The sequence below is a fragment of the Talpa occidentalis genome, unplaced genomic scaffold (assembly GCF_014898055.3).
Source record: "Talpa occidentalis isolate TD23 unplaced genomic scaffold, MPIMG_talOcc4v2.1 talOcc4.14, whole genome shotgun sequence".
NCBI classification, from domain to species: Eukaryota; Metazoa; Chordata; class Mammalia; order Eulipotyphla; family Talpidae; genus Talpa; species Talpa occidentalis.
The window spans coordinates 18,054,866-18,081,996 of record NW_023601433.1 but is presented as its reverse complement, the minus strand read 5'-3'; the positions used below and the strand labels follow the sequence as shown (position 1 = coordinate 18,081,996).

At 37.2% G+C, this 27,131-nt stretch overlaps 1 protein-coding gene across 3 annotated transcripts in view; it reads right to left on the bottom strand.

Moving 5' to 3' along the window:
• Window positions 1-27,131, bottom strand: part of MPP7 (MAGUK p55 scaffold protein 7) — a 164,791-nt gene that overhangs the window by 41,947 nt on the left and 95,713 nt on the right. For all 3 annotated transcript variants that reach the window (XM_054694815.1, XM_037510158.2, XM_054694816.1), the window contains 6 exons: window positions 13,774-13,905; window positions 10,893-10,974; window positions 10,242-10,327; window positions 5,267-5,341; window positions 4,892-5,088; window positions 4,363-4,427 (listed from right to left, as the gene is read on the bottom strand). In XM_054694815.1, the coding sequence (XP_054550790.1) occupies window positions 4,363-4,427; window positions 4,892-5,088; window positions 5,267-5,341; window positions 10,242-10,327; window positions 10,893-10,974; window positions 13,774-13,905 (637 nt within the window). The remainder of the gene's footprint in view (window positions 1-4,362; window positions 4,428-4,891; window positions 5,089-5,266; window positions 5,342-10,241; window positions 10,328-10,892; window positions 10,975-13,773; window positions 13,906-27,131) is intronic.

Genomic DNA, 27,131 nt, shown 5'->3' with positions numbered 1-27,131 from the left:
GACCCTCCTTCCATACAAACTCTTAACTTTGGCAACTTCCAAAGAATGTAAGAGGAAAATGAAATACTTGTGGTAATTTTTTTAAAACCTCATATGTTTCTGTTTACACAAAACCTCTCCAATATTAAGAAAATGTTTAACAAGGTTTTATACATACAAACAACATAACAACATAAACAATCTAGTTGGTAATTTCTGAATTAACTTTGTGTATGAACACATTAAATAAGTATCACGTAAGATGCCAGGAGGAAGGTATTTCCTCATCTTTGAAAACTGTTATGTCACAACAATCTGTAAAGTTATATATATTATTTTAAAAAGTTTGGACTTCCAGACTCACACAGGGATCCTTCTTTCAGTCAATGTTTAAATCCTTTTGATGGTAAGTTTTGATCTTCCAAACAGAAAATGCTTCACTTTGAATGGTTACACTGTGTTTGAAGAGACATTACGCTACAGTTACTTTCTTTTGCACCCAGGTGATGATCATCACAACTGGTTAAAATAAATTCTACAATAAAATATTTTATGTTTTCACCTTCTACTCTCTAAAAGGTCAACAAATTGTATATTTCTGGGTTTTTTTAATTAAAAGAATTCCAAGAAAATTTGTAAAAGGAAAAATTTTAGTTAATATTATCCCATTAGTAGTTTTAGAAATTTGGGGGGTATTTATTCTTTGGTAACCAAAAAAGGGGAACTAAGCACTGTAATAAAATGTCATATTTGAATATTCTGTTGTAAAATATACTACATGAACAAGAGCCCTTTTTGAAGACTGTATATACTGGATTTAAATATAAATTACATCCCATTAAAGTTAAAATAAAATCAAGGTTTATGTGATTAGAAAGACAGCTTTTAAAATATACTTATATTCAATAAAAAGAGAAGAAACATTTCAAAGCTATCAAAGAAATTCCTATTTCTTTTTGAAAGGTTAGGTGATATATTGCTTTATATACGCAACTGAACTATAAAAATGTGTATTTGGCAGAAAAATTAGAGTACTTTAAATTATATCAACACAAGAATGCAAGCTGCCAAGTGCCTGTCATGAAAACTACTTCTATGTTACCTGAAACATTAGATACATCCTTACTCATTCCCAAAACACTTAATCTGTGTCTTTCATATTATAATCTAAAAGTTGGTCATATCAGAGGAGACCCATCAGACTTCCAGGTCTGCTCTCTGTCTGTGTTATTAATATAAATCTCTTATGTGAGAACCTATTATCTGATGAGGGAGGAAGGGAAGAAACAGAATTCTACTCTAATTTCTTTGTTGGATAAATAATTTTCCAAAAATAGGTGGTGGGGAAAGAGGAAGGTGGAGTCCCTATACCAAACTTCTTAACTTAGGGATGTTTTAGTTTTACCAGTTTATGTTTTATTTTTTAAGGAATATTTAATTTATGTGGCAAATTATTTTGCTTGAGATTCCTATTTTCTGGATATGTTCGAGATATGCCAAGGCCCTTAGAGGGAGGAAATAAACCAACAGTGAAGATGAATTCCACCCACACTCAAGAGTTTTGCCCGAGGACTCCAGCGTTAAAGCCTGAAGAAGGTGGTGTTACCAGGGCTTCTGATTTTGTTTACTGGCATCCAGACCTCTAGTACAAATACAAATGTAAATATAAGTAATGTGGGGCTTCTCCATTCATTTTTGACTTAGGTTGATAATAACCGAACCCCTGAAATTTCAGAGGCATCTTCCATACATTTTCCTCCATGCAAACTTGACTTATGCTAATATGCTGGGAATCAAATAAAGAATAAAATCATAATGAGGCATCCAGGAGAGGAGGGGATGAGAAGGAATTGGGGACTGGGTTGGGGAGAAGAAGAGCACAGGGACTATGGTGATGGACTACGGGTGCTTTGGTGGTGGGGGAACAACTGTGGCCACATCTGAGTTTTGGGCATGTTTTGTCCAAAACTTAACAACCTTGCAAGAGAAGAGTAAATTAATTAATTAATTAATTAACAGTATGAGCTGCTTCTGAGGAGACCCTGAACAAAATAATAATAATAAAATCATACTAACAGAAGCAATCACTGTAAGAAAAGTTAACTGGTTAATTTAATATTTTTAATTAGTGAAGCCATTATTACAAATTCAGTGCTTAAACATCTCCCTATGTTTTGGTCCACCTGTAAACTTTTTTGCAGAAAATATTTATTGACATTTAGAAATTTCCCAATAAATCAAACTTTTCCTAAAACCCAACCTATGGATTATTATTTAAAATTATAAAAATAAAAGACTGTTAACTTTCAGTTTTTCTTCATTATGCTATTCTATAATTTAGCAACGGGCGTGATAACATCAAGTTATTCCAAACATTTAAGGACCAAATGAGGCAAATGGCAAGATTTAGCTAAAAGTCTCTACCCAACACACAGGCTACAGAACAAATAGCTTTCAAATGCCTTTAAAAATACCCATAAACACAACAAGTTCTACACAACTTCTGAGTCCAGGGGTTGATGATACAATATTTAAAGAAAATTCAAATGGAAATTCACATCTTTGAGAATAAAAACACTAGCTTCCTATTTAATTTTCATAGAAATATACTGTCTCTGCACAGGTCATATTTACTATACACTAGAGGTTTAATTTGGACAAGGTTAACTGGATTTGCTTCTACTCACAAATAAAGAATATCTAAATATAAGAACAAACAATACTCTCCCAGTAAAATAAAACCTAGTAAAAATGGAAAATAAAAGTAAACATTTATAAAAATTATTCAAAAGGCAAAAAAGAGAAAATTATATACACACACACACGCATGTATTAATACAGACACAAAATATCCAACTGAAGACATTACAGTAAAAAGATAAATCTTGGAACAGTATTTTTAAGAAGTAGCGCATAAAAGTACTGTATGTTAAAAAATAAAAAGCCTTTAATAAAATTAATACTTTTACACATACATACACACACATACACATACCTCCTTTATATTCACCACACATTTATACTGAAACCAGTTGGAGGAAAGTTATTAAAAAGACGACTTTATGCAATCTTTAGTGAAAATTTATCACAAATTTTAAATAAAATCCCTAATCATATCAAATTGTTAATTTCTAAGCTGCCAAAAATCAAACAAATTTGAGTGTGTATTCAGATTCCATTAGAATCACATTTATTTCATTTTCAATTTACACACATTTTATCCCACAGTAAAAATGTGCAGGCCTCAGATTTTAAAATTCCTTCAACAGCAAGTCAGGTGGATATGTCTAAGTTCCTTTCAGTTGAATGAGTTGTCAGTGAAAATTCATTACACTTGAAAACAATGCAATATTCTGGTTAAACTTTAAGCTTTCTGATGTCACAATACCTGTGGCATTCTATGACAAGTGTTTTTTCCTTCTGCCCAGATTTAATGGAGCAAGAACAAGCAGGCTTTTGAATCAGTGCTCCACTTTAAGTGTTTGCTGCTTGCAAGATTTATACTCGACTGCAGTTTGGCTCTCTTAAAATGTAATTCCTGGGCTATAAGCTTCTGCAAACTGACAGAAATAACAGGAGATGTGAAATAATGCAACAATACTAAAAACAGATGTTGGTGTAAAATTCCAGGACCATTTATTTGCTCATTTCACCTTTTAATGTACAAAGTCTATGCTGAAAACATAGAACTTTTCTTATTCTCTTAAAATACCTAGAACCGTGAAACATTTAGAGAAGATGAAGTAGGAAATTTATGGGATGGGGGCTTAAAGAGGTGGGAAGATGAGAGACTTTCAGAAGTGAAAAATGCACCTTAATCCATGTTACCTTTTCTCAATAGTCCTACATCATCCTTTTTCTCATTCTCATTTTCTTTTAATTTATTCTAGTGATAATGCCAAATAGACAAGTTATAGGTCAGAGTTATGATGACTTCTGGATAAGAAAGGAAATAATAAGAACAAGAACAACTGTTCTTAGGCACAATAACTTTGGTGCCCAAGAAAGCAATAAATATTTTCCCCCTAATCCTTACCAAGAAATAACTTACCCAAACATCCTGGCTTTGGAGAAATAAGAGTTGCATTTTAGGCTATATTCATTGTAATATAAATCTGAATCTGATTCAAAAATCAGAGTAGTGGTTATTAAATTTTTTCTTAAAGAAGGAGCCACGAGGTTACTAGAAGCAACACGAAGTACCGCTTTCTTTAAAAGTCACATTAATATTCCTGCAATGAATTTTTTATTTCCTTGATTCCTGGGAATGATCCAAAAGCCACCACAAAGTAATAGGACCTCTCATTTGACTACAACATCTGCTTAAAAAGTAAAAATAAACAACAAGATTTGATTAATCTGTATTCTTATTAACAAACTTACATGATTTTCTGTTGGAAATTTTCAGTGGCTGAGCTAGTATTTCTGGCCGTCTCAATGCCAATCTCCTGAGGGAAAATAAGGTCAATAAGCCTTTGAATTATCAGTACAGATCCAAGATTAATATAACTACAAAGAATTAAAAAGTTTTAAGGAAAAAACTGAAAATTTGCGGAGAATTGAATACAACAAAATCAATTCAAATTAAGAAATAAACCCTCTACTTTCCAATTTTTGTAAGTTATCTCACTCCAAGATCTCTCTTCTTTTTTTGTTGTTCAAATCAATACAGTTTCAAATATTACCAAGCTATTTTCCATTTGCTTTATAACAAAAACTTACAGGCCTAGTGCTGTTATATTATTTTGGATCATTATTCATACTTAGGCCAAAACCAAAATCCACGCTGAGGGATCAAGGATCGGAAGGCAAAGTTTCAGCGCTTATTTTATCACAGCAATGCTGGGATGACATTTTGCAGAGAACGAAAGGTCAGCTGAAGAACGGCCACGCTGACGAGCCAGCAGCTCACCTTTCCTGGAAATGCTTGGAGGGAATCAAGCCTGCCCGGGGATTGGCATCACCTTCATGCTTCGCTTGCCACCAGGTTGCATCATCTTGGCACATTATCTGAAGAATATCTCCCTTTTTGAAAGAAAGTCCAGCTTCCTTACATGGAATTGCTTTATCCTCATTAGGGTCGTAGTCAAAGAGGGCTTTGATAAACACCTAAAAGGAGGTTTCATTTAGAATAAATATGAAAAATAAGTGTGAAACGGCCCACATCCTTCCAACTCTGATTTAAGAGCTAATAATTTTTAAAAATAGACTATTCATCCTGTTGTGTTTAAAGAGGATAGATGGAAAAACATCAGCACCCCCACAAAGGTTTTTAAGCAATGATTACCTTTCCTTCTTTAGATGGTGTTTCCTCTTTGATGCTGGGTATAATCTTAAACGTAATTGCTCCCTGAGACTGCGCCTGATATCAAAGGAAAGAAAGACTTAGGATTTCTAGAGCCAAGGAGAAAGAAGAGAAAATAGGTAGAAAACCAAAACATCTGAAAATTTACAAGCCTGGGGTTTCTACTCTTAGATAGACCAAACGGAGGAAACTGTTTTTGTAGAAATTCCTGTAATTTGAGAAAGCACTAAAGTCTGTCAAATAAGTTAAAAACCTTTAACCACTAAATCTACTTTTACCTCTGATCTATTTCTGAAATGCCAATAAATACATTACCATCCATGTCCAGTTACTTCAAAATGAAGATGCACAGTGCTTAAAACACAGACATGTTAAATGGCGAGGACGGATAACAAACAAGGTACAGGGGAGACCACACTCAGGGTCCAGCAAGAGGCCGTGCAGCCACACACCAGCCTCACCCCCTCCACATAGTCACAAGTAAACTGCAGCAAATAAACCCCTGAAAGATAAGTGACGACCACAGCAAGCAACGGAGCAAAGGCTCAGCACAAATGGGCAGGAAAAAGCTTGACTAAACTGTGTTTGCAGTCATAGCCGGGCAGACAACTCAAGACAAGGAGGGAGGACAGCTGCGGTTAGCAAGCCCCACCCCCACCCGGCCCCCACCACCCCCACCCCCGCCCCAGCTGTGCTTGTTCACCCAGGGGCAAGAACACACATCAGGGACTTTGGAGACCCAGCTCTGTGTTGGCTAAGGGAGGGCATAGAGCTGGTGTCCAGGGCTCTAGGTGCACTCTTGGAAAACTAAAAGACGAGCAAGAGGGCAGAGAGATGATCACTGGCTGATCCTGAGGCTCCGAATACAAAGAGCTGAAGCCTGAACCGGCCAGGGGAGAACCACAGGGATCATCTGGGTCTCCTCAGACAAGGCTATTGTTTGAGGCTGTGATATTCAAAACACCTGCCCCCGCCCCCACCCCTGACCAAAACAGGACAAATGAACCCTTTCATTAGCCAGAGTTAAGCATCTAGATCTTAACAACAGGAGCAAGCACCCCAGGGTGAGGCTCTGTACTGAAAAACAGAACAACTCCCGGCTTGCTGTCCCATCTCAACTACAGTCCACACTCAGTGCTACATCCAGTGCTTGAACACAGCCTAGGGGCTGAGGCTGGCGCGAGGTGACAGGCAGACTGGGGAGCTGGTCTGGAGAAGGCTCCCCACCACACAACTCCACTACCCACTGCACAAGCAGGAAAGCTGCATCCCACACTCACTGCAGGGAGCCCTTCAGCGCCCTACTGTCCCAGTTCCTTTCTACCTGTCGTCCCTTCCTGGGACCAGTTCTCCAGCTACCAGGCAGGTGAAAAGGCTGCACTCTGAAAGCTTATCCCTGCCACAACCTGTAAGAGCTGAAAATGAAAGACAAAAGATCATCTCAAGTATTGGAGCAAAAAACCCCTGAGAGAAGCCTCAGTCCAACAGAACTGCAGAATATCCCTGAAGAGGAGCTCAAGATCACAGCTAGAGCAACACCTCCTGAATTATAAAAACCACCACAAACAATGGATGCTGTAAAACAGCAGCAGAATAAAGACCCAAGAAAATGAGACTGTTACAATCATCCTATGACATTTAAGTATAAGGAGCCATGTTTTTAGGGACTAAATCCCTATACTGGCATATAAATGATTCATTATGTATTCATTATTTTATAATGCTCAGCTGAAAAATAATAAGGAATGTTTATCTCTATAGAAGACTGGCTAATGAATAAAATACCAAATGTAATAGATTGATTAGAAGATCAAGAGAGTGAGGAATTAAAACAGGCACCACCACCAGGCACAATTCTTTGATGACTATGTCAGACAAGGTTAGGTCTCCCTTTGATCCAGTCTCCTGCCATTCTCTATTTCTCTCTCTTTTCAGCATTTATCATACCCATATCTAGATATTTATGTGCATTATTTAATGTCTTTTACCCCTGCAAAATTGTAAGCTCCATAAAAGCACTAAATACCTGTCATTTATTGAAGAGGAATGAGGATGGAAGCAAGAGGGAACAAGGAGGAGGACAGGCAGATGGGACAGGAAGCAGAAGATGAAGGAGAAAGGAAAGAATGGACCCGTTTCTGAGGCTCATTGTCAGTGGTGCGATGGTGAACCCAGACAGCATTTTTGTAAAATAGGTCCTGATTTGGACTGCTTGATAATCGCCAAGGTAGAAGCACTTCCACTACAGCTGACACCAGTTTCCCAGTGTAACATCACTGAAGGCCAAGCTGGGAAGAGCTGCATAGAGTCAACTCTTGGGAGCATAAGGAGGCTGCTCCAGTACAGCACAGCTTTAAGTGAAATGGGGTCGTTACAGTGTAAATATCAGAATTTTATAAAGGACTTGTTTATTTCAAAATGGCATTATTGTTGCTATTGCTTACTGTCAAAGAAATTCACAGATTTTAGTAAGAATTCACAAAACACTTAATTCCATAGACAGAGCAGAAGTCTTCCCTATAATCTTTTTTTTAAAGATTTATTTATTTATTTATGCAAGCACTGGGTACAGTCAGGAGCGGGAGGGTGAGAGAATTCACCGGAGCCAGAGCGGGGAGCAGAGCAGGCAGAGGGACCGAAGTACACGGCTGAGGGGAGCAGCAGACAGCAGGAGACGTCTGCACGCCATGTGGGACCCTCCTCCAGTGGCCGGGGAGCAGCCGGGGATCGAACTGGCACTGCAGAGGCTGCAGGCAGCTTCGCAACCCAGCGCTCAACCGCTGCGCCACCGGGGAGGCCCATTCGCTATCTTTTTGCATTCTTCGTGTGTGTGCGCAAGCGCAGTTTTTTAAAATGTATATAAAGTTCTCTCAATAGTGTCATTAAGAGCTCAATCATGTAGCAATTATTAGTGTTGCTGTTATTAAGGGGCATAGTCTATCAGTCATTGCATTACAGTAACCCATCATGTGAATGACTGATTATTTAGTCAAGGAAAACTTGTTGACAGATTCTAAATACTTTAAAATATTTGTTCACACACATTAGGCAAATTATTTCCTTAAAATTAATTTCCAACAATTGAGTTTCTTAATGAAGGAGTATGCAAATTTAAAACTTTCATAGTTTAACAGGCATCTCAAAGTTTCTACTAATTTATCTTGCTATAAAAACTATATAAAAATATCTACTTCCCTTACTCTGACACACTCTAGGCAGTATCAAACCTGCAAATCCCAAGTTCTTTTATACATCATAATTTCTTTTGTAAATTGTATATATGCTTTGGCAATTTTTCTGTAAACGATTTTTTCTTATTAGTTTATATTAACTCTGTATATTAAAATACTGGCCTTCTGGGCCTCCCTGGTGGTGCAAGGGGGTGCAAGGGGTTAAGATGCAACCCGTGAAGCTGTCCGCAGCCTCTGCAGTGCCCGTTTGATCCCTGGCCAGCCAGGGAGCAACCCACATGGTGCAGCAGACCTCTCCTGTCTCCCCTGCTGCTCTCCTCAGCAGTATATTTTGGTCCTTCTGCCTGTTCTGCTCCCCACTCTGTCTCTGGTGAATCTTCTCATCCCTCACACCTCTGGCCTGTACCCCATAAATAAATAAATAAATCAATAAATAAATAAATAAATAAATAAATAAATAAATAAATAAATCTTTAAAAATAAAATAAAATACTGGCCTTCTGTTACATGTATTAAAATATTTTTCCTACAGGGGCCTCCCGGGTGGCGCAGCGGTTGAGCACTGGGTTACGAAGCTGCCTGCAGCCTCTGCAGCGCTGGTTCGATCCCCGGCTGCTCCCTGGCCACCGGAGGAGGGTCCCACATGGTGCGCAGACCTCTCCTGCCGCCTGCTGCTCCCCTCAGCAGTGTCCTCTGTTTCTCTGCCTGTTCTGCTCCCTGCTCTGGCTCTGGTGAATTCTCTCACCCTCCCGAGCTTCTGACTGTACCCAGTGCTTGTATAATGAATGAATGAATGAATGAATGAATGAATGAATGAATGAATAAAATAAAAAAAAAACACAATCTTAAAAAAAAAAATTTTTTCCTACAATCTCACTTGTCTTTCAGATTTATATACAGCATCTTTTTTCTGTATAGAAACTCTATTCTAGTAGTCACATCAGTTATTTTTCTATTTGTATTTCACATTGAAGTTAAAAACTATTTCTCCACCCTATAGTTTTAAAAAACTGTTTTATTATGCTATGTTTTGTGATTTTTTTTTTACACTTAAATACATGTTGTGATTTATTTTTGTGTGTGGTGTGAAATAGGGATTAACTATTTTCTTCTCACAGATTCACCTACTAATCTGACATATTTTTAAAATGATTTTATCAGTTTCCCACTAATTTAAAATGCCATCTTAATCAAATACTAAATTTTCACATAGACGGAGGTCTGTTTTGAGATAGTCAACTCATTTTATTTCTGCAGGTTTATAACATGTTTTCACATGTAACAGTGCAGGCTCCATTCATTTTACCCTTGCAAATGAACTTGAGAATATTATCAAATTATATAATAATTTCATTCAATTTTAGGTTTCATAAGACATCTGAATTAATTTTACTACTTTGTATACTTAGAAATCATAGCTAATAGTCTAGCTATGTCGAGAGCAAGACAAAGATAAATGTATCACCAACTGAGTAGATGCATCTATTAAGTACCTACCTGATCTGGGACAGATCCCCTAATAAATTGTTCAAATAAATTGCATTTAATCCTCAAAACATTCCAGAATATATTTCTTCTCACTTTGTAAATAAAAACAATGATGCCAGAAGGAGAGGAAGACATTTTCCAATAACATATAGGGATTAAGTAATAGAGCTCTGATTAGAACCTTAGACCACTAAAATCAAATCCTTTATTCATAACTAAGTTTAAATACAGTCACTCAATGTAATTTTTATGCAATTTAAAATAAATTTTCAACTTGCCAAAATCTGGATTATTTCCTCTGGCCTTTTATCCTCAACTGGTATCCCATTCACTTCTCTTAGTTCATCACCAACATGAATAAGACCTGAGAAATAACAAATTTGGTGTCTTAGCAGTGTTAGCTACCAAAAAATGCTGTCATCTGCAAGCTTTTCTATACTAAAAGCATTGTTCAGTTCCTGTAGTACCTGTGTGGATTGGAAAAGAGACTTTCACACTTCTCAGGCTTCAGATTATCTGTCTCTATGACAGCAGTGAATCAAGACTACAACATAACAATGTTAGCAAAGAAATGACAACAGAATATTGCTCTTTCTCTAGAAATGCACACTATTTTCATGCTACAAAATAATTTTATTTTTTTAAATATTGCATAATTTTAATTAGTACTTTTCAATTGAGAAACTCTGAAACATGTCATAATAGAACTCTGGAAATCTATGTAAACTAAGAACATAAAGTAGAGCAAGCTTCATTTATCATTTATCTAAATAGGTCTCCACCTTTCAAAACAGAAAAAAAAATAAATCCCATTACTTGCTTTGCTATATTACATCCAAAGACTGTTCTCCTCTTAATCGTATATTGGAAATGTTAACCATTAAGCAGGCTATGACGCGTCTACACTCATTAAACACTGAAACTCTCACCACTTCTGTCTGCAGCTCCTCCTCTCATGATTCGAGCCACGATGATGGCCCCGCTCTGCTCATCTCTCTTAATGGTGGCTCCCTTTAAAAAAGAAATCAAAAAAGCTCTTGTGGGTAAATGTATATATTGAGAGGTAGTGGGGTAAGGGGACAGAAATAGACATTCATTTGGAAGACGTGAAATAAAAACTACAAAATAGTACAGGACTGCTGTTGGAGGAATCAACATTACACCATTTTGTCTCACAAGAACCCATTACAAGATACAGAATTTTCTACCTTATACCCTATCTAATGTTTTTATTTTTTTATATTTGTTATATATTTTTACATCAATGTTCTTTTTTCTCCATCTAATGTTTTCAATACAGTCTAAATTTTTTTTTTTTAAATCTTTCACCTCTTCACACTATGGGTAGTACAAGTATATTCTTTCCATTGTAAATTCTTATATTTGAATATTATTTGTTTTTTACCCTTTCAAAGCCTTTTCTTATTTTATTTCATCAGAACATACACAATGAAGAAGAAAGACTGTATATGTGGTTAAGTGAATAGAGAAAGATTATAAACTTTAGTTCAGTGGTCTGTTATACTATAATAGTAAGGGAATGCAATGATAATAAAGAAAATTGAAACTCCAAAATTATATACCCTACCCAAGGCTAAGACAAAATAATGGAAGAAAGATAGCTACTTCAGGTTTTTATGTACTAGGATTATACCCAGAACAAAAAAACTAACATTATACCCAGGACAAAAAAAAAAAAAAATTAACATTTTGGCATAAAGTTAGGAAACAATAACAAACAGAATGCAAAAACTGGTTTATTAATGTTCAGCAGCAAATTAACTGAACGCTGTTTGGTAAGAACGTCAGGCACAAATGTTAACTTTGAATGCCTGTTCATGATTTTTCTTCCAAGAAACTGGCATTGGTTTGGAAAACTAAGATGCAGATTAGGTGGGCACACAACTCCTTCAAACTGTGAGCAATAATTTATCATGGTTTTGGTCACAAAATTCTGTGGTGGTTTACAACACAGAATGAGGTAAGTGGAACAAGACTTTCTCCACCATGGGTCATACTCCTTTTTAGTACAGGATCATGCAGTGTGTTGTGCATAACACTAGTCCCTTTGATTTTATTCTGTGATTCAGTGAAGTTAATGAATGGTCACCAAGACCTACCACGTGCCAGGTTCTGTTCTAAGGGCTTGTGAGGCAATGATGAAAACAAACAAACAAAAAAACCCAAAGATTTCTGCCTCCTTAAGGGACATACATTCTAACAGGAGTCAAACAATAAGCAAAAGATTCAATAATTAGATTATTTGTAGGTATTGTAAGGACTCTAGATTTTACTCTGAAAAGGAAAACCTGCAGGGTTCTGAAGCAGGAGTGATAGAATCTAAAAGGAACACTCTACCTGTGTTGAGAAAAGAGCCAACAAAGGCAAGGGCCAAAGCAAGGAAACAAAGAGGAGGATGTTACAATAATCCCAGGGAAGAAGATGGAGGTTTCCATCTTACTGGCAGGAACAGTGGTAAAGACAAGTGTCTGGATATATCAATGGTTGAGCCAAAGGATTTCCCAATGGATTAGAAATGGAATGTGAAAGAGCAGTATCAAAGACTGACTCCATGGTTTTTGGCTGAGTAACTAAGGATGGGATTGTCATCAAGTAAGTGGAAGAATCCTATGGGTAGACCAGATTTGGGGACACAGATCAGTTTACTTCTGGACATGTCAAGATTGAGATGTCTATTAGACATGCAAATGGAGATATCAAGTAGACAGATAAACATAAAAATTTAAAGATCAGAAGAAAGGTCTGGAAGAAAAATAGCCCTGGGAATCATTGACACACAGATGGTTTTTAAAGTCAAGAACTGGGTGAAATCAGTTCCAAATGAAGGAAAAAAAAAAAACCACTTTAACATTTATGGGTATTTTGTCATAGATATGCACTCTCAAGTAGACCACGCTTGCTAATTGCTGATTTGATAGCTCCTGGAGGATCAACACCGACCTGAGGAAAGACATCTCACTGTCTATATAATACTAACACTTGACTTACCCTTATTTTTTGATGCCTTCATTCTTGAGGATTTCTACTTCCCTGCTTCCCAAACTCCTATTAGCACAAATCTCTTAATGTATTCCTAATGCAATGTGCTTGAATAAAAATAACATCAAAATTCATGCTATGAGTGAGACCATCTGGTATTTTTCTTTTTCTTTCTGGCTTATTTCGCTGAGCATAATCCCTTCCAGTTTCATCCATGTGCTGCAAACTGCATGAGCTTATCTTTTTTGATTGCTGAGTAATATTTCATTAAACCAGAGACACAATACGGGGGGGGGGGCGGTAAGGAGAGAGTAGGATGAAAACAAGGGGGGTGGGAATTGTATGGGGACTATAACCATGATGAAAATGCATACATTGTGCATAAATGAAAAATGATGTAAAAAATATATAAAATCAAAAAAATCAAACTCAATAAAATAGTTTATGTGATACCACAGGAAAGTTAACAGTCCTATGACAGTCTACAAATGCAAAATGAATTTAATTGAATGTTTTAAAACTTACCTATTTTCTTGCATACTTAAGTTGAATTTATTTTATGTTAATTTTGACAAAGTGCAGTACAGAAAACTTCAGCTTAAGGTAATTACTATTTATAGCCATTTTATTTGCTTCAGTTTTTTTTTTTCCAAATCATATTCTATTAGATGTAAATGTTCCATTCATTTTAACTTTTGAGGACACAGAGGAAGCATATTTTAGAGAAGAATAAATGGTATGTGCTCATTAAATTTGTCCTTATCACAATATCTACTCAGATTTTCACATTAATTATAGACCAAAATTTACCAGTGGTTCTCTATTTTTGACCAGACGAATGATCTTTACTGAGTCCTCCTCCTCATCAATATCATCAGGCATAGGAGGCAGCACAGGGTCGTAACTCTTCTGAGCCACAGTGTCATGTACAGAGAGCAAAGCCTGACAGAGCCAAAAGTTAGGGACAAAGTATTAATAAATACGAAACGCAAAGACATCGACCTATAAAGAGAATCAGAGTGGGGTTATAATATACATCTGTTGGGCCTCCCCAGTGGCGCAGCGGTTGAGCGCTGGGTTGCGCAGCTGCCCGCAGCCTCTGCAGCGCCGGTTCGATTCCCGGCTGCTCCCCGGCCACCGGAGGAGGGTCCCACATGGCGCACAGACCTCTCCTGCCGCCCGCTGCTCCCCTCAGCAGTGTACTTCAGTCCTTCTGCCTGCTCTGCTCCCCGCTCTGGCTCTGGTGAATTCTCTCACCCTCCTGCGCTTCTAACTGTACCCAGTGCTTGTATAAACAAATAAATAAATGAACAAATAAATAAAAATAAATAAATCCAAAAAAATAAAAATAATATACCTCTGTTATATCTTGACATAATGTGGTAAGAAGGCCACTACGTGAAAAGGGGTCACTTTCAAACAGGGAGTGTGCAGAACAATAGGACACTCTATTTGGCTGCCACCCCAAGCCCCAGTGCCATTAACGTATGACAGGAGTCAGCATACAATGTCCTCTAACCTTATATTCTCTGGTCCATCCTTAGGAGGATGGCTGTTGTGGGCAGGTGTGTCTCTGTCTGTGTTAGGGGTGGGAACAGGAAGGGTATGTGTTACCTTTGAGAGGGAGGAATGAGACCATAGTGCAAGGCCAAGGTGACAGTCTGAGAATACCACACAGGTTACACAATCCACACAACTTTCATTCTTTTTTCTCATTTCTAAATTTTGTGTGCAATACAATAGATGACTAACCTGTATGAAGTAATAAAAGAATTTCTAGTCATGACTGATTTGGTGGTAAAACACCACAAAACATGGTCATACTGGTCTTAGGGACCAAAAATAAGGAAAACATGGGCACCCTGACATGCAGCAAGCAAGCTGCAGACTTTCAACTAACCGTTCCCTCCTCAGTGACGTCGTGACCCAAGAGTCACACAAGCAAGAAACCTGGAGATATCCTTGAAGTTTCTCTTCTCACATATACTCCCAACAGCCAATACCTGGCCTGGTAAATCTACAAAAGATACCTTTAAATTCTGTACCTTGATGAAGGGCTGCTGAACTCAGCCACCTGCTTTTTGTAAGTGAGGTTTTACTGTGACACAGACTTGCTCTTTCATTTATGTATTGTCTATGGCTACTGTCATCCTACAGTCACAAGACAGAGCAGCAGAACACTGTTCACATAAAAATTTGTTAGATCATTTATGTCATCATGTTTTGCCTGGAGCATCACAACAGCTTCCAAATGGTGCCACTGTGTCCGCCATTGGTCCATTTTCAAACTTATGATTCACAATATAGACACAGTGATTACTTTAGAATTTTATCACCTAATTAGCCTACCAATATCTCCTGTAAAGCTGTTCACTGGCCTTGGATGAAGATCAAACTCTTCTACATATCCTAAACATCTCACATGCCTCTAAAACCTTTACTACTCTCCTCATCACTCAGCGAAAACTACTCTTTCTCATATAGAGACCTGGCCAAAATAGCCAATATAAAGGTAAATCCCACAGTTATTTGATTTCATAATACCTCCTTCTTTGTCTTTATATATGTTCACAACATATAACCATCTATGCACTTTATGCTTTTATGTTTAACAGGTGTTATCCACTGAAACAGAAGCTCTAAGACGAGAAAGAAATGATGTCTATATTAAAAATCAAATCCTTTCCCTATCTCACATATATGTAGAGAAAAACAATTCATAAAAGTACAGCATGATGACTCTGCAAAACAGAATACTCCCTGCAATGAGCAGTAAATGAGACCTAGAGATCTAATGCACAGTATAATGAATATAGGCAATATTGAATTATAATTCTCAAATATGCTGAGACTTTAACTTATTATTCAAACCATTAAAAAAAATAATTTTGTAACATGATAGGAGTGCTGTAACATTACAATGGTGATCTTATTACAATATGCAAATGTATCAAATTAACATGTTGTGTACCTTAAAATTACACATTGTATAAAAAAAATACTTCAGTTAAGATGTGGTATATATACACAATGGAAAGCTATTCAGCAATCAAAAAAAGATAAACTTATGCCATATGCAGCAACTTGGATGGAGCTCGCAGGGATCATGCTCAGAGAAATAAACCAGAAGGAAAAAAAAAATATCAAATGGATAGGCGGAATATAGGGGAACCAAATAAGGGATCAGGAAAAACAACAACAAAAAAAAAACAAAATTAGCACACAACCATAAATCAAAGACATTCTGCAAGGACTGTGGTGATGATTCATGGGTGAATTGGTGGTGGGAATTTTATGGGGACTATACAATGGCATAAAAGATAAATATAAAAATAAATTTAAAAAATAATTTACCTAACACAAGTACAAAAAAAATACTTCAGTTAAAAATAATATATCCATGTAAACATGGCTAAAAATATATACTGCGTTAACAAAACCCCAGAACCCCAAAAGTATGCAACTTCTCTCTCACCTGCCAAGGTGATAGTTTACCTCTATTTGAAAATCACATGAATAGAATTATAAGCACATGTTCACTAATTCCCTGACGTTAAGTTAGTGAGATTCATTTGTGCCATAACTGGTAGCAGCAGTCACGCATTTTTCATAGTAATGTGTATTCCAGCATTGGATTATTTCAGTTTCTTTACCCATATCTTCGAGTAGTCTTTACTAAGCTTTCAGCTCTTGGCTATCATCAGTAATGGTGCTATAAATATTTCACTTCTCTTGATGTACCTATATATCCATTTTGAATACCTATATTTAAGATTAAAATGACTAGGTCATGGGTTATAAGAATTTTAACATTAGCAGAGACAATTACCTTTCTTTTTTGCATTTTTTTTTTAACCTGAGGTAACATTGGTTTACAACACTGTATGTGATTCAGAATTATAGGTTCACACACCTCTCAGAGATAGCTTACCACACCACACCCATCATCAAAGCACTCCTAATCCTTCAGCATATCCATGGGGCCACTTCCCATTGTTAATGGCAGTAACTCCTGCCCCTCCTATGGCCTCAATTCTACAGTCAGATTTTTAGGGCTTGTACTCATTTGGTTTGTCTGTCACTCGGTTTTGTTTCTCTATATTGCATATATGAAAGAGACCATCCAGTATCTGTCTTTCTCATTCTGACATACTGCACCTAACATAATTCTCTGCAGGTCCATCCATGTTCTAGCAAATGGCAAGAATTCATTTTTGTTTTTTTTTGTATAGCTAAATGGTATCTCATTCCATTCCATTCCTCGTCTTCTTAATTCGCTGATAAGTTTTGGGCATTTAGGTTAGTTCCATAACTTGATTACTTTCAACTTCGCTATTATAAACAGGGCTGCAGTGCATATATCCCTTCAAATTAGTGTTTTCACATGAACAGGAAGATACATTCAACATTCTTTGTTTTAAACTTTTGGTATTTTCATGACTATTGTCTTGGTGTCAGTCTCATTACAGTTGGATAACCAAGTGTTCTTTTAGCTTCAATGATTTGTATTTCCAATGAAAAAGAAAAATTTTAAATCATCCAAACAAAAAAGCACCTATTTTAAAAAAGGTAAAATAACAACACTTTCCATTTAGAAGCCATGTTTCTATAAGACAACAGAGCCACAAGAAAAGAGAGCAACACCTTTAATATTCTGTCAACCTAAAATTGTATGCCTAGGTAAAAAATACCTTTTAGAAATGAAGGGATAGTGAAGCTGTGTATTTTTTGTTTGTTTTGTTTTTTGGGTTTTTTTTATTTATTAAATTTATTTATTTATTTAAAATAAATTTTATTTTAATATTCCCCATACAATTGCAGCCCCCTTATTTTGACCCCAATCCCTCCCCTCCCCACCCCTACCCCCTTAGAGTGTCTCTGGTTCATAGTTGTTTGTTGATTTTGATTTTCACTTTCTTATAGTTACTCATTTTCCTGGTCCCTTATTTAAGTTTTCTAGATTCCTGCTATGAGTGAGACCATCCGGTATTTTTCTTTTTCTTTCTGGCTTATTTCTCTGAGCATGATCCCTTCCAGCGCCATCCATGTTGCTACAAATTGCATGTGTTTATCTTTTTTGAATGCTGAGTAATATTCCATGGTGTATATGTACCACATCTTCTTGATCCAGTCATCTATTTTGGGGCATTTGAGTTGTTTCCAAAGCTTAGCTATTGTAAACAGTGCTGCTATAAACATAGGGGTGCAGGTGCTCTTTGGAATTGATGTTTCTGTGTCCTTTGGGTAAATACCTAGGAGTGGAATTGCTGGATTACATGGAAGCTCTATGTTTAGTAGGCCCAGAAATCTCCACATGAAGCTTTGTATTATTAAAGACATACAAAAGCTGTAAGGGTTTATTACCAGCTGACTTGGATTAGAAAAAAAAAGTATTTTAAGAAGTCTTTCAGAAAGCGGTCATAACAGCAGATGGGAATATGGATTGATATGGAGGTATGAAGAATACCAGATGTGTTCCACAATCTGCATACTTATGGTAACTGATTATTATAATTGATAGGTAGTATTAATAAGACCAGCTATGTATTTTCCCTCCTTAACTTTGTACTCATTCCCATGTTTGGATTCCAAAATACACTTGTAAGATTTATAGATATCAAGGTTATCATTCTTTTTTTCTTTTCTTTGTTTTAAGATTTGTTTATTTATTTATACAAGCACTGGGTACAGTCAGAAGCGCGGGAGAGTGAGAGAATTCACCAGAGCCAGAGCGGGGAGCAGAGCAGGCAGAACGACCGAAGTATACTGCTGAAGGGAGCAGTGGGTGGCAGGAGAGGTCTGCAACCCATGCAGGACCCTCCTCTGGTGGCCAGGGAGCACGGGGGATCAAACCAACACAGCTGAGGCGGCGGGCAGCTTTGCAACCCAGGGCTCAACTGCTACACCACGGGGGAGGCCCAAGGTTATCATTCTTAACAGCTCTGCTTTACAAGTATTTTTGGTTAGCAACATTTTAATTTTAGACAACTAAAAGTAACTTTGTATTCCACTTTCCTGTTTTGGCAATTGTGACTTTGCTGTTCAATAAACAGATTTTCTTTTCAAAAAGGAAACAACGTAAAATAAAATTGCTTCCAATAGTGATAACCTCCAATCACAACTGATGGGTTTACCTGTTGCTCAGAAAATCTGTAGGAAATTGAACACTAAGCCTGTAACTCATCAGGTTCATGAGCCCTTCACTGACTTGAACCCCCTGGAGTAATTCTATGTTGTAAGTATCTGTCAGAGCCACAAAATTAAGTGTTCAGTTCATAAGGATGAGTAACACTGATTTATCCCCTCAGAAGGAAGCTTAACTTTTCCCTTAGCATGCTTTAATGAAGTCTCGTCCATTCTGCATGCTCAGGCAATGAGTAATTTCTGATAAATGAATGTTTTCAAAAGCCGAAAAACTACAACAAATCTTTTTGGTTTATTGCCTTTTAAAAATCTACCAAATTTTCCCTGACCTCCTAAATTATAACATCATATTCTAGAGGTGATGTCACTTCTATGTTTTATCAAAAATGAGCAATAGAATGATGACTCACAAAGGTTAAGCTACCTTTAATGTGGCAATGTGATCCCTAGGAGTGCTCCTCATTTATTAATGACTGTCTTTGCTTCCCTAAAAACAAGTCTCTGTAGAGATCAACAGCTCCTCAGTGTCCCTAAATACTGCCAACATCACTGCAAGATGCCTTCATATTCTATTAATAGACTTTTGCTACTCACTACCATTTCCCTTTCCTTACTATATGATTTTGTTATTCTTTTTAATTTTTCATAGACTTTTAGATTTGGATGATAAGACTGGATTTTGTAGACATTATTAGAATAACAATTTTCTTTCATGTGGATACTGATTGTCAACACAAAGTTGTAAAAATTGGTGTAATCTTTACACTTTGACATTTCTCAGGTGTGACTATTGTTAAAGAGTATCTCTTGGATATTGGAGAGGAGGCAGACTATACCAGAAGTGACATGGAGGAGATTCATGCTTCAATAATTCAGAGGTGGGTGAAGAGAGATGCATAGAGGCTGTAGGTGGGAGCAAAAGGTTGCTGCACATATCATGCCAGAGAGTGGACATAGATACCCATGAATGAAGGGAAATATGTGCAGTGGAGCTGCGGTGCTCCCAGCAGGCTAGTTCCCCAGTGAAAGGAACATGGACTTGCCCTGGGCTTCACTCCCTCTCCCTCATGCTTTAGGGTTGACCTTTTGATGCTCACTGATAATGAAGAGAGACAGCAGAGTCCAGTCTAGAACCCCACAGGGGAAGGGTATTAGTAGTGCCACAAATGCAAGCCTGCCCCTCACCCAGAGCATTCAAACCAGAACCTAAACCCACTAAGTGCCTCCCACAATCCACAACTCAGCAGCTATATGATCAGGTTTCAAACCTACAGAAAGCCCAGAAAGGTCAACATCCAAAATTATATAAAAGCAACAGCACCACCAGCTGGAAAGGTAGGTGGCTCAAATCTCTAAGATCTTAAAAATCAAAATGGGTAGACAAAAATAGACAACACATGGCAATTTCAGACCTCATGTAAATATGACAGCACAAAGAGAGAACAACTGTCTAGAACCCAACCAAAAGATAAGGAAGATTTTATCTTCCTATTAAGAGTTCAAAAACTGCCATCATAAAGAAATTCAAAGAGATGGAATAAAATGCAAAAAAGCAAGTCAAGGTGATACAGACTACTCATCATAGATTAAAGAAAAGTCAGAGAAACAAGTGATATGAAATAAAATTACTGGACAAAAATAGAAAATGAAGCTTTAAATAAGAAAATAAGGAAGTTGCAGGATGTAAAAGGATAAACTTTCTGTTGTCTCCTGGATAGACATCTGATCTCCATGGATAAACACAGGCTCAAGGGAAATGATTGGAAAACAATCCTACAGGCAAATAGGACCCCCAAAAAGCAGGAACAGTCATAGTTACATCAGATAAAATAGAATTCCAGTTAAAAGGTAACAAGAGACAGAGATGGACATTATTTGATAATTAAGGGAACAATACATCAGGAAGACATAACATTCATGAATGAATATATATGTATATGTGTATGTGTATGTATATGTATATACACACATATATATGTACGTGTATATATGTGTCTACACACACACACACAGACACAAAACAAATGAGCATCAAAATTTTTAATGCAGCCACATCAAATCTAAAAACAGACATTGGCAGCAACATAACAGTATTGGAGACTTCAACACCTTACTTTTGCTAGGAATGGATCAAGCTGTGTGAAGGTTCCTCAAACTACAAAAAATGGAGCTTCCCTACAATCCAGCAATTTCACTCCTAGCAATATACTCAAAGGATACAAAAACATTAATTCAAAAGGGCACCTGTACCCCTATGTTTACTGAAGCACTTTTTACAATAGGCAAGCTATGGAAACAACCCAAATGACCAAAAATAGATGACTGGATCAAGAAGCTGTGGTACATATACACAATGGAATATTACTCAGCTATCAAAAAAGAAAAACTCATGCCATTAACAGCAACATGGATGGAGCTGGAAGGGATTGTGTTTAGTAAAATAAGCCAGAAAGAAAAATATCAGATGGTTTCACTTATAGGGGGAATATAAGGGAACCAAATAAGGGATCAGGGGAAAAAAAGTAATTATTATAAATTAAAAATTAAAATCAATAGGTAACAATAAGTCAGAGACATTCTGCAGGGGAGGAGGAGAGAGAAGGATCAAAACAAGGGTAGGAAGAGCACAAGGAACTAGAGTGATGGTTCACAGGTGAATTGGCAGTGGGCATTTTACAGGGACTATACCCTGAGAGGAGAAAGCACACATTGTACAAAAATGAAAAATATAATATATATATATATATATATAAAATTTAAAAAACCTTTAAAAGAAAAAAGTCAATAAGGAAACAGTAACTTTAAACAAATTAGACCTCATGGAGTTCATAGACATTTGCAGGGCAGTACACCCCAAAAAGCTGAGTACACAGTCTTCTCAAGTACACATGGAACATTTATCAGAACAGATCACATGTTGGACAACAAAACAAGTGTGAAAAAGTTCATACTACTGAACATACTACTGAAAGACTATTGGGTCTTTGAGAAAATCAACAAAGATTTTAAAAAATACCAAAAGACAGAGGTCTCCCCTGGTGGCGCAGCAGTTGAGCGCTGGCTGCAAAGCTGCCCATAGCCTTTGCAGCACTGGTTCGATCCCCGGCCAATGGCAAGGAGGGTCCCACATGGCATGCAGACCTCTCCTGCCGCGCCCGCTGCTCCCCTCAGCAGTGTACTTTGTCAGTCTGCCTGTTCTGTTCCCCACTCTGGCTCTGGTGAATTCTCTCACCCTCCCACAATTCTGACTGTACCCAGTGCTTGTATAAAAAAAAAAAAAGTACCAAAAGACAAATGAAAATGAAAATTACAGCTACCAGAAACTATGGAATGGAGCAAAAGCAGTATGATGTGGAAATTATGTTGTACTTGTACTCACATCAAAAAACAGAAAGAGGGCCTCCCCAGTGGCGCAGTGGGTTGAGCACAGCACTGTGAAACTGTCTGCAGCCTCTGCAGCATGAGTTTGATTCCCAGCCAGCCAGGGAGCTACCCACATGGCGAGGCAGACCTCTCCTGTCTTGCCCACTGCTCCCCTCAGCAGGGTGTTTCAGTGAGTCTGCCTGTTCTGCTCCCTGCTGTGTCTCTGGTGAATCTTCTCACCCTCCTGTGCCTCTGGCCTGTACCCCAGTTCTTGTATAAATAAATAAATACTTAAAAAAAAAAACAGAAAGAGCTGAAATAATCTAATATTACACCTTACAAAACTAGGTAAAGTGGTCTCCCTGATGGTGCAAGGATTAGTCTCAGGACTATCAAGTTATATCGCCAGCCACTGCAGCATGAGGTTTTGTTTTTTGTTTTTTTTTAAAGATTTTATTTATTCATTTATACAAGCACTGGGTACAGTCAGAAGTGTGGGAGGGTAAGAGAATTCACCAGAGCCAGAGCAGGAAACAGAACAGGCAGACTGACGAAATACACTACTGAGGGGAGCAGCAGGCGAGACAGGAGAGGTCTGAGCGACATGTGGGACCCTCGCCAGCAGCCGGGGATGGAAGTGGCACTGCAGAGACTGCGGGCAGCTTTGAAGCCCAGCGCTCAACCACTGCACCACCAGGGGAGGCCCAGCAGCATGAGTTTAATCCCTGGCCAGAGAGCTAACCCACAAGGCACATCAGACCTCTCCTGCCTCACCCGCTGCTTTCTTCAGCAGTGTATTTCTGCCTGTTCTGCTCCCTGCTGTCTCTGGTGAATCCTCTCACCTTCCATACCTCCAGCCTGGAACCCAGTTCTTGTATGCATAAATAAAAAAAAAAAATCTTTAAAAAAAAATACTAGGTAAAGATGAACAAACAAAGCAAAAAAACCAGTATACAGAAGGAAATCCTAAAAATTAGAGCAGAAATAATAAAGTAGAAATTTCAAAAATATTCAAAAAAATCAATGAAACCTAAAGCTGCTTCTCTGAACAACAAAGAAAGTAGACAAATATCCAACTATTGATAGTTCACAAAGAAAATAAGGGACAGGGACCTCCCTGGTGGCGCAAGGGGTTAAGATGCAACCTATGACGCTAACTGCAGCCACTGCAGCATGAGTTCGATCCCTGGCCAGGGAGCAACCCACATGGCACAGCAGACCTCTCCTGTCTCGCCCGCTGCTCCCCTCAGCAGTGTATTTCAGTCAATCTGCCTGTTTTGTTCCCCTCTGTCTCAGGTGAATCCTCTCATCCCCCCCGCACCCCTGGCCTGTACCCCCATTCTTGTATGCATAAATAAATAAACCTTTAAAAAAATAAGGGAGAAAACTCAAATAAGCAGAATCAGAAATGAAAGAGGAGAAGCTACAACAGACATTTCAGAAATAGAGGATCATAAGAGACTACTATGAAAATGTGTATGCCAGCAAGTTGAATAATACAAAAGAAATGGAGAAACTATTAGAAACACAAGCAAGGAAATTGAAAGAGTAATCAAGTCTCCCAGAAAAAAAAAAAAGACAAAAAAAAAAGACAGCTCTGGACCAGATGGTTTCTAGTGAGTTCTACCAAACCTTCAAAGGTGAACTAATAGCAACCTTTCTCAAATTCTTCCAAAATACCAAGGAAGAGGGAATGCTTCCAAATACATTATTAATCCAGCATTACTCTGATACCAAAAGCAGACAGGAATATCATAAAAAGTGAAAACTATATATCAATATCTCTGATGAACAGAGATGTAAAAATTCTCCACAAAATAACGTCAAACTGAATTTAAGAACACATTAAAAGATTAATGCATCATATCAACTGGGATTTATTCCAGGGTAATGAGGATGTTTGAACAGTCAAAAATGAATCAATGTAATTCATCAAATCAAAAAAAGAATGATAAAAATCATGACCATGTCAATAAATGAGAGCAAACACTTTACAGGACTAAACACCCATTTATGATAAAAACTCTCAAAAACAAGGATAAAAGGAATAATAAAGGCCATACATCACAAACCCATAGCTAAGATCATATTTGAGAAACTGAAAGTTTTTTGTCTAAGATCTGGTACAAGATAAGGATGTCTACTTTCACCACTACTATTCAACATAGTATTAGAAGTCCTCAGTAGAACAATTAGGCAAGAGAAAGATATAAAAGGAATCCAAAATGGGGAAAAAACTAAAACTATCATGATTTGCAGATGACATGAAAGTAAATATAGAACCCTAAAGGTAACACTCAAAAATGACTTGAAACAATATATCAGTAAAGTAGGTTACAAAATCAAAATGTAAAAAACACTTGACTTATATACAAACAAGTTAGAAGAGAAACAATGCAAGAAAACAATACCATTTGCAATTTACAATTACATCCAATAAAAAATTAAATTCCTAAGAGTAAACTTAATAAAGCAGGTAAAGGACCTATACAAAGAAAACAACAGGTACTATAGAACAAATAGAGGTAGACACAAAGTAATGAAAGATACTCCATGCTGCTCATAGATTAGAACAATTAATATTGTTGAAATTGCCAACTTACCCAAAGCAATATACAGATTCATTGTAATCCTGTCAAAGTTTCAATGGCACTCTTCAAAGAAACAGAACCCTAGTAAAATTCATATGGAAATACAAAAGAACCTGGATAGTCAAAGCAACACTCACAAGAAAGAAGAGGAATGGAGTTTTCACACTCCCAGACTTCAAACTCTACTACAAAGCAACAATAATCAATACAGTATGAGACTGAAATAAAAACACACACACAGACCAATGAAATAGAATAGAGTCCAGAATGAAACCCACATTTATATGACAGCTAACCTATGACATAGGAAATCAAAAGTATACAATGGAGAAAGGAAAGTCTCTTCAACAAATGATGCTCAGAAATCTGTACAGCCACATGCAAAAGAACAGTAGACCATTATCTCATACCATATACAAAAATTAAAAAAGATTTTGATTTTGAATTAGACCCGAAACCATAAAATACACAGAAGAAAATATAGGCAAAACATTTCACAACATTGTCTTCAGTGATCAAGGATTTGTCTCCAATGGCATGAGAAAAAAAAGTGTATATACACAAATGGGATTACATCTAAAATGCCTCTGTACAGTGAATGAAGCTGTCAGTAAAATAAAGTCACCCTACTAAATGAGAGAAATATTTACACAACATACATCTTACAAGGCCTGATATACAAGATCTACAAATAACTCATACAACTCAACAAAAAGGAAACAACCAAATCAAAAAATGGACAGAAAAGCTAAACAGACACTTCCCTAAAGAAAACAAACAGAATAGGCATCTGAAAAAATGCTCATCATCACTTATATTTGGAGAAATTCAAATCAAAACTACAATGAGATACCACCTCACACCCGTGAGAATGTTTCATCTGAAAAAAACCAGAAACAAGTGCTGGCAAGGGTGTGGAGAAAAAGAAGCCCTTGTACACTGTTTACGGAAATGTAGATTGGTCCAGCCCTTATGGAAAACAGTATGGCGGTTTGTTAAATGAAAAATTGATCTCCTATATTCATTACAGCACTGTTTATAGTAACCAAGTTATTAGATAGTAACCAAGTTTATAGATAACCAAGTTATCTGCCTAACAACAGATTAAGAAGATGGGATACTATACAGCTATAAAAAAAAAAAGAAATCTTGTCATTCTTGACAACATAGAAGGAGCTGAACAGGATTCTGCTAAGTAAAATAAGTTAGAAGGAGAAAGGAAAATACTATATGATTTAATTCGTATGTGGAATATAGAAAAACAAAAGAGGAACTGACAAAACTAAACAAAAACAAACTCTAAAGATATGACAGTAGAATTGAAGCTATCAGAGGAGAAGGTGGGGGTGGCAATAAAGGAGTAAGGGGGCTGAAAGACATAGTAAGGAGATAAGAAAACACAGATGGTAGGTGTGGTATGGTGATTATCATATGATAGTAGGTGTGAACCTACTCCCCTAAATCATAAACAGTATTGTCAACCAATATAACCTCAATTAAAAAAATTATCTGCCACATGATCAACAATTCCATTCCTAAGTATCTATCCAAAGAATGCAAAAATACTAATATAAAGGGTTATACTAATATAAAGGGCACTCCTACATTCACTGTAGTGCTATTTACAATAGCCAAGTTATGGAAGTAACCGAAGCACTCAAGGACAGATGACTGGTTTAAAAATGTGTGGTGTATACACACAATAGAACACTGCTCAGCTAGAAGAAAGGATGAACTTTGACCATTTGTAACACTATGGCTGCAAATGGAGGGGAAAATGCTAAGGAAAATAAGCCAGAAGGAGAAATACAAATGTTGCATGGTTTCACTTATATGGGGAATATAGAGAAACAAAACAACCAGTCAGACAAAACTAAGCCAATAACCCTAGAATCCTAATTATAGGACTGATGCTAACAGAAGGGGAGGAGGAGGGTGGAGAGCGGGTTGTGGGGGGCGGGTAACCAGTGGACTATGGTGGACTATGGGTGCCTTGAAGGTGGGTGTGGTATGTTAACAAAAACCTGAAGAGATGTGATCTATACCTCTGAACCATACAATGCTGTAAAT